This window comes from Haemorhous mexicanus, chromosome 28 (genome assembly GCF_027477595.1).
Source record: "Haemorhous mexicanus isolate bHaeMex1 chromosome 28, bHaeMex1.pri, whole genome shotgun sequence".
NCBI lineage: Eukaryota > Metazoa > Chordata > Aves > Passeriformes > Fringillidae > Haemorhous > Haemorhous mexicanus.
In genome coordinates, this window is record NC_082368.1 from 2495068 (window position 1) to 2502580 (window position 7513).

Sequence of the window (7513 nt, forward strand, 5' to 3'; positions counted from 1 at the left end):
TACCCTCTGTTCAGCTTGTTAATACACAAACCATGGCAGGGCCTTGCCTGACTCCTTGTCCTTCCCCACAAGGCTCCAGCCCTGCTGCAGTTGTTTCCAGGTTTTCTCAGCAGTGACCATGGCTGATTGTGTCCTTGCCCATGTTCCTGGTTTGTGTGCACTTGTGTTCAAGCAAGGTCCAACGGAATCCATGCGGGAGGACAAATTTGTGTATGAATCCATCCGGATGTGCAGAAGCCTCTGTGCGTGAGAGTGTGTGTGTGTCTGTGTTCCCCAGTGTTTTTCTAAACCAGTGAAATGCGTTGATCCCACTGGAGACATTCTCCACTGCTCTGCCCTGAGCATCACAGAGCAGCATTTGCCCAGATTCAGAAGGAGCCAGGGTGTAATTGGACAATGCTGCAGCAGCCTGGAGGAGATTTATCCAGGGAAGAGGCGCTGAAATGCAGTCCCTGCTTCCTGAGCCGTCCTTTTCCTGCTGCTCTAAACACAGACATACATGTGCAGGGACACACGGACAGAACTCTGCAGGCCAGTGCACAGCTGCTCTCCCCTCAGCTCCATCACATTGGTTTCGTGAAAACAGAGAAAGGCTGGGGCTTTATGCCCACGTCCTGTGTCCGTGTGTGTGGGTTTTCTTTCCAGTGACCTGAAGGACAATTCGGGAGTCCCAACAGGACAGCAAAGAGAGGATGTGAGGGAACAGATTATGGGAGAGAAGGAAACCCAGCGAATGTCAATCGTGAGCTCCACGATCCCAGCCGGATCCCCTGCCCCACAGCCCGGCCCCGCCGCTTCCGACGTGTAGAGAGCCGAGCGCCGCCCCGCACCCCCCGCGCTCGCCTCCCCTCCGTTCCCTGCCAGGACTCGGCGAGAGCCCGAGCGGCAGCGGCGCAGGGCTCAGCCCCGGGGCGGAGCTGGCGGCGGCCCAGAGGAGGCGGCACGGCCGCAGCAGAGCCGGGGCTCAGGGGCACAGCGAGGCTCGGCCGGCGGAGCGGCGGCATGCGGCGGTGTCGGGGCGCGGGGCTGGCGGCGCTGGCCGCGCTGCTGCTCGGTGCGCGGGGGTGCCGAAGGGGCCGAGTCTGGGCTGGTGTGATCCCGCAGGTCTGCGGAGGCTGCCGTCCTGCCGGGCTTCTTCACAGATCTTTTCCCGAGTGCTTTTCTCCCGTTCATCTCTCCCTCTTCTCCATCCCATTCCCCCTCAGAAATCTTCTGATTGTTCTTTGTCCAACCCTGCGCAAGCACTCCACCCCTCTCTTTTTTTATTCCTTAGAAAGTCAGTACTTAGCCGTTCTAACTTTTATTCTTTTTTTTTTTTTATTTTGTACTTTCCTTCTCATCCCCCCATTCTCCAGGGACTGCACCTTTCTTCCTTTTATTTGGGCACTCATCACTCCACAAACCAGTAGTGGACTTTTCCATTCCTGCTAATCTTGACATCCTCTCAGAACTGTTTTTCTCATCATGTCTGTACGTTCCTGACTGTTTCTGTGGGATTTGTTCCGTGCACAGCGGCAGTGTAGAATTTGAAGTTTATCCAGTTTTTTTCCCCGGCAGTGGCTTCAGGCAGAGCCCAAGTACAGCAGGAGCCGTCAATAGAGACCACCGAGGGCACTGGCATCAACATCACCTGCTCACACTCCAAGAAACAGATGGGCGAAACGATCCATTTCTACCGTCAGCTCCCGGGCCAAAGCCCAGAATTCCTGGCACTCGCTGCTAGAGGCTCCAAGGATGTGCCGGCCATTGCAGGAAAGCTGTCAGTTTCGGAGGACGGGCGTTCGAGCGCGCTGTGGCTCGCTGGGCCCCGGCGCGGGGACGCGGCCGTGTATTACTGCGCGCTGGGGGCCACGGCCAGAGCAGCCGGGGCTGCGGCCGGGCACGAACCGCCGCGGGCGGGGCCAGCAGGGGGCGCTGCCGCTCCGCCCGCCGCCCTCCCGGGCCGCCGCTCCGCAGCTCCTTCCTCTGCCCCGAGCCCGCTCCACCGACAGCGCCAATGACAGCGAAAGGCCGGCACACTCCTGGCCTGCTTGCCCTCACTTCAACTGCTATTGCTTCTCCTCACCTCCATTACATCCCTGGGTCTCCCTGATGCCTTTTTGAGGATAAAGCAGCTCCTTGAGTAGGAGAAGAAGTAATTAAAGAACTCAAACTGCACATACACGAGTTCACGGTACCACAAACACACCCTGGGGCTTGCACACACCCAAAGAGTAACTCGTAGTCCTGCATTCATGAAGAGGTGTGTGCACAAACATTTCCGAAGAACACCCAGGCACAGACACTTCTCCTTCTGCGATGTCCCCACTGATGTGCAAACACGTATGCTCACTCCTATTCCTGCTCCTGCACCCAAGTCTGTGCACACACATCTACGTGAACACTCCTCTCCAGAGATGTGCACACATGAAACACATCCCAACAGGGATCTGTTCCCACATGCGACCTCCCTTCCCTCCTCAGCTCACCCTGATGTTCACTGGTTTTTGCTTCCCTGTGTGTCACTGTTGAGCTGCTGGTTCCGACCCTGCCCTGTTAAAATTGCTCTCAGGAAAGAATTTGTGATTCGTTGGACATCTTATCCTCGATTCGGCGTGTGAATACTGAAGCCATGCCAGGGTCTTGCCTGACTCCTTGTCCTTCCCCACAAGGCTCCAGCCCTGCTTCAGTTGATCCTGCGTTTCCTCAGCAGCGTCCATGGCTGATTGTGTCATTGCCTGTGCTGCTGGTTTGTGCGCGCGTGTGTTCTTTCTGTGTGTGTCTGTGTGTGTCTGTGTCTGTGTGCCTCGCTGTGTCTGTGTCTGTGTGTGTGTGTGTCTGTGTGTCTCTGTGGATGTATGTGTGTGTGTATCTGCGTTTCTGTTCTCTGTTGTTTCATTCAACAGTGAAATACAATGATCACATAGAGATGCTCTCCACTGCTATGCCCTGAGCATCACAGAGCAGCATTTGCACAGCATCAGAAGCATCATAGATGCCGATGATGAATACTGCATCAGCCTGCAGGAGATTTGTCCACAGAAGAGACACTGAAATGCAGTCCACGCTTCTCAAACCCTTCTTCTCCAGCTGCTCTAAATATCACACTCTGCTACTGCCAATTGCACGCCACAATAAGTAGGATTTCACCCAAGTTTGGATTTTTAGTTTAATGCAGTTTGAGATGGTGGGTGAGCAACAGCATGGCTGGGAGTGGTCACACACACACACAGACACACGGACACACAGACACATGGACAGGTCTCTGCAGGCCAGTGCACAGCTGCTCTCCCCTCAGCTCCATCACATTGGTTTTGTGGACACAGAGAAAGGCTGGGGCTTTATGCTCACGTCCTGTATCCGTGTGTGGGGTTTTCTTTCCAGTGCCCTGAAGGACAATTCGGGAGTCCCCACAGGACAGCAAAGGGAGGATGTGAAGGAACAGATTTTGGGAGTGAAGGATACCCAGCAACTGTCAATCGTGATCTCCACGATCCCAGCCCGATCCCCTGCCCCACAGCCCGGCCCCGCCGCTTCCGACGTGCAGAGAGCCGAGCGCCGCCCCGCACCCCCCGCGCTCGCCTCCCCTCCGTTCCCTGCCAGGACTCGGCGAGAGCCCGAGCGGCAGCGGCGCAGGGCTCAGCCCCGGGGCGGAGCTGGCGGCGGCCCAGAGGAGGCGGCACGGCCGCAGCAGAGCCGGGGCTCAGGGGCACAGCGAGGCTCGGCCGGCGGAGCGGCGGCATGCGGCGGTGTCGGGGCGCGGGGCTGGCGGCGCTGGCCGCGCTGCTGCTCGGTGCGCGGGGCTGGCGGTGGAGGCGGCGGAGGCAGGGCCTGGGGCTGGGTCTGTCTGGGATAAGTATTGGGCTCGGGATTTGTCTCTGGCACTCCTGCTCCTCCGTGCTTTTTTTCACCAACTGCCTTCAATCCTCCTCTTCTCGATGAATCCGTTCTCTCCCACCTTACCCTGCCCTACTAATCCATTTATTTAGTAATTCATGGACTCATGCCATCATCTCCCCATCCATGCATTTCAGCCAACCTGTTTTTCTTATTCCAGTTTCCCCTTCTGCAGTCTGACTTTTCTCTAAAATATACCATATTCTTATTTCCAAGGAATTATTCTTGTAGAAGATGTCTCTCCATTCTTTATTCTCAAAATATTACAGGTGCCTGTTATCTGTCCTCTGCCGTCTTCCCTCTTCGTGTGCACAGCACTTGCTGTTGATGGAAATTGATTGTGCTTTTATCCATGGCAGTGGCGGTGGCCAGAGCCCAGGTACAGCAGCAGCCGTCCCTGGAAACCACCGAAGGCACCGGCATCAACATCACCTGCTCACATCCCCAAATCCAGAGCACCGATTTCATCTACTGGTACCGTCAGCTCCCGGGCCAAGGACCCTAACTCTTCTTGAGCATTCACAAAGACTCCAAAGAGCTGCCGGACAATGCAGGACGGCTGTCGGTGTCGGCAGACCGGCGTTCGAGCGCGCTGTGGCTCGCTGGGCCCCGGCGCGGGGACGCGGCCGTGTATTACTGCGCGCTGGGGGACACGGCCAGAGCAGCCGGGGCTGCGGCCGGGCACGAACCGCCGCGGGCGGGGCCAGCAGGGGGCGCTGCCGCTCCGCCCGCCGCCCTCCCGGGCCGCCGCTCCGCAGCTCCTTCCTCTGCCCCGAGCCCGCAGCACCGACAGCGCCAATGACAGCGAAAAGGCCGGCACACTCCGGGCCTGCTTGCCCTCACTTCAACTGCTATTGCTTCTCCTCACTTCCATCACATCCCTGAGCCTCCCTGGTGTCTTGCTGGGAATAAAGCAGCACAAAGAATAGAAGAAGCAGTATGTAAAGAACTCCTCCTGCACACAGACGCATTCACAGTACCACAAACACACCCTGGGGCTTGCACACATCCAAAGAGTAACTCATAGTCCTGCATTTATGAAGAGGTGTGTGAAAATACATTTCCCAAGGGGACCCAGGCACAGACACTTCTCCTTCTGCCATGTCCCCATTGATGTGCAAACACACACACTCGTTCCTATTCCTGCTCCTGCACCCAAGTCTGTGCACACACCTCTACGTGAACACTCCTCTCCAGAGATGTGCACACATAAAGCACATCCCAACACGGATCTGTTCCCACACACACTCTCTCTTCTTCCTGCCTCAACTCACCCTGATTGTCACTGGTTTTTGCCGCCCCCCATGTGTCACCATTGGGGAGGCATTGACCCTGCCCTGATGAAATTGCTTTCAGGAAACTAATCGTGCCTCTCTGGGCATCTTACCCTCTGTTCAGCCTGTGAGTACAGAAACCATGCCACGGCCTTGCCTGACTCCTTGTCCTTCCCCACAAGGCTCCAGCGCTGCTGCACTTGTTCCTGGGTTTTCTGCAGTTGTTCCTGGGTCAGCAGCGTCCATGGCTGATTGTGTCCTTGCCTGTGCTCCTGGTTTTGTGCACCTGTGTACAAGCAGGTGCAGAGGAATCCATGTGGGAGCACAAAGTCATGCATGGATCCTCTGGGATGTGGAGGAGCCTGTGTGTCTGTGTGTCTGTGTGTCTGTTTGTGTGTGCCCTATTGTGTTACTCAACCACTGAAATGTGTTGATCACACTGCTGACGCTCTCCACTGCTCTGCCCTGAGCATCACAGAGCAGCATTTACCGAGGGTCAGAAGGAGGATGTGAGGGAACAGATTATGGGAGCGAAGGAAACCCAGCGAATGTCAATCGTGATCTCTACAATCCCAGCCCGATCCCCTGCCCCACAGCCCGGCCCCGCCGCTTCCGACGTGCAGAGAGCCGAGCGCCGCCCCGCACCCCCCGCGCTCGCCTCCCCTCCGTTCCCTGCCAGGACTCGGCGAGAGCCCGAGCGGCAGCGGCGCAGGGCTCAGCCCCGGGGCGGAGCTGGCGGCGGCCCAGAGGAGGCGGCACGGCCGCAGCAGAGCCGGGGCTCAGGGGCACAGCGAGGCTCGGCCGGCGGAGCGGCGGCATGCGGCGGTGTCGGGGCGCGGGGCTGGCGGCGCTGGCCGCGCTGCTGCTCGGTGCGCGGGGCTGCCGAAAGGGCCGCGTTTGGGAATGGGGTGATTCCTCTGATCCCCGGAGGCTGCCGTCTTACTGTCCCTTCTTCACAGATCTTTTCCCGAGAGCTTTTTTCTTGTTTTTCTCTCCCTCTTTTGCAATCCATTGTCTCTCAGATATCTCCTGATCCTTTTCTATGTCCAACCCTGCGCAATCATTCCATCCCTCTCCTTCTTTGTTACTTACGAAGTCTGTCCTCATTCCTCCTCACTTTTATTCTCTTTTTTTTTGAGCTTTTTACAATACCCTCCTGTTCTCCAGGGACTGCATCATTCTTCCTGTCATTCATGCATTCATCTCTCCAGAAATGATTAGTGGACACTCCCATTCCTGTTTGTTTGAAATTCCCTCGATACTGTTTTTCTCATAATCTCTGTACGTTCCTGTTTGGTTTTTTTTTTTTTTTTTTTGGTTTTTTTTTTTTTTTTTTTTTTTGCGGGATATGATCTGTGGACTGCGTCAATGTAGAATTTAAAATTTATCCATTTTGTTTCCCCGGCAGTGGCTTCAGGCAGAGCCCAGCTGCAGCAGGAGCCATTCCTGGAGACCACCGAGGGCACCGGCATCAACATCACCTGCTCACATCCACAAAAACTGAGAGGCTATTACATACATTACTATCGTCAGCTCCCGGGCCGAGGACCCGAATTCCTCGCCTTCTCTGCTATAGGCTCCAAGGACGTGCCGGCCATTGCAGGAAAGCTGTCGGTGTCGGAGGACGGGCGTTCGAGCGCGCTGTGGCTCGCTGGGCCCCGGCGCGGGGACGCGGCCGTGTATTACTGCGCGCTGGGGGCCACGGCCAGAGCAGCCGGGGCTGCGGCCGGGCACGAACCGCCGCGGGCGGGGCCAGCAGGGGGCGCTGCCGCTCCGCCCGCCGCCCTCCCGGGCCGCCGCTCCGCAGCTCCTTCCTCTGCCCCGAGCCCGCCCCACCGACAGCGCCAATGACAGAAAAAAGGCCGGCACACTCCTGGCCTGCTTGCCCTCACTTCAACTGCTATTGCTTCTCCTCACCTCCATCACATCCCTAAGTCTCCCTGATGCCTTGCTGGGAATAAAGCAGCAACCACAGAAGAAGTAATTAATGAACTCCTCCTGCACATACACGTGTTCACGACATCACAAAAACACACTCTGGAGCTTGCACACATCCAAAGAGTAACTCATCGCTCTGCATTTATGAACACATGTGTGAAAATACATTTCCCAAGGGGACCCAGGCACAGACACCTCTCTTTCTGCCATGTCCTCACTGATGTGCAAACACACACACTCGTTCCTATTCCTGCTCCTGCACCCAAGTCTGTGCATGCACATCTACGCGAACACTCCTCTCCAGAGATCTGCACACATAAAGCACATCCCAACACTGATCTATTCCTACACACACACTCTCTTCTTCCCGACTCAGCACACCCTGTTGGTCACTGGTTTTTGCCTCCCTTTGTGTCGCCATTGGG

General features: G+C 56.6%; 2 protein-coding genes and 1 gene segment (V, D, J or C); all 3 read left to right on the plus strand.

Moving 5' to 3' along the window:
- The first annotated feature begins 846 nt into the window (after positions 1-846).
- LOC132339012 (T cell receptor alpha variable 26-2-like) lies at positions 847-2445 on the plus strand. The segment is given in 2 exon segments: positions 847-1054; positions 1558-2445. Coding segments are annotated over 2 exon segments (495 nt in total).
- Positions 2446-3195: 750 nt separating this feature from the next.
- Positions 3196-4571, plus strand: LOC132338995 (uncharacterized). Its single transcript, XM_059869048.1, has 2 exons — positions 3196-3772; positions 4236-4571. The coding sequence occupies exons 1-2, from the start codon at positions 3233-3235 to the stop codon at positions 4389-4391; spliced, it is 696 nt and encodes a 231-aa protein (XP_059725031.1). The 5' UTR covers positions 3196-3232; the 3' UTR covers positions 4392-4571.
- Positions 4572-5754: 1183 nt separating this feature from the next.
- On the plus strand, positions 5755-7420 carry LOC132339002 (uncharacterized). The gene is given in 3 exon segments (XM_059869056.1): positions 5755-6019; positions 6559-6851; positions 6853-7420. Coding segments are annotated over 3 exon segments (627 nt in total). The 5' UTR covers positions 5755-5967; the 3' UTR covers positions 7135-7420.
- The last annotated feature ends 93 nt before the right edge of the window (positions 7421-7513 follow it).

What these genes read in the sequence shown, in the direction of transcription:
- LOC132338995 (XM_059869048.1), top strand. Translation starts at nt 3,233, where the DNA reads ATGGACAGGTCTCTGCAGGCCAGTGCACAGCTGCTCTCCCCTCAGCTC. An exon ending in GCTGGCCGCGCTGCTGCTCG is followed by an intron (nt 3,773 to 4,235) that starts GTGCGCGGGGCT and finishes TATCCATGGCAG; the next exon opens with TGGCGGTGGCCAGAGCCCAG.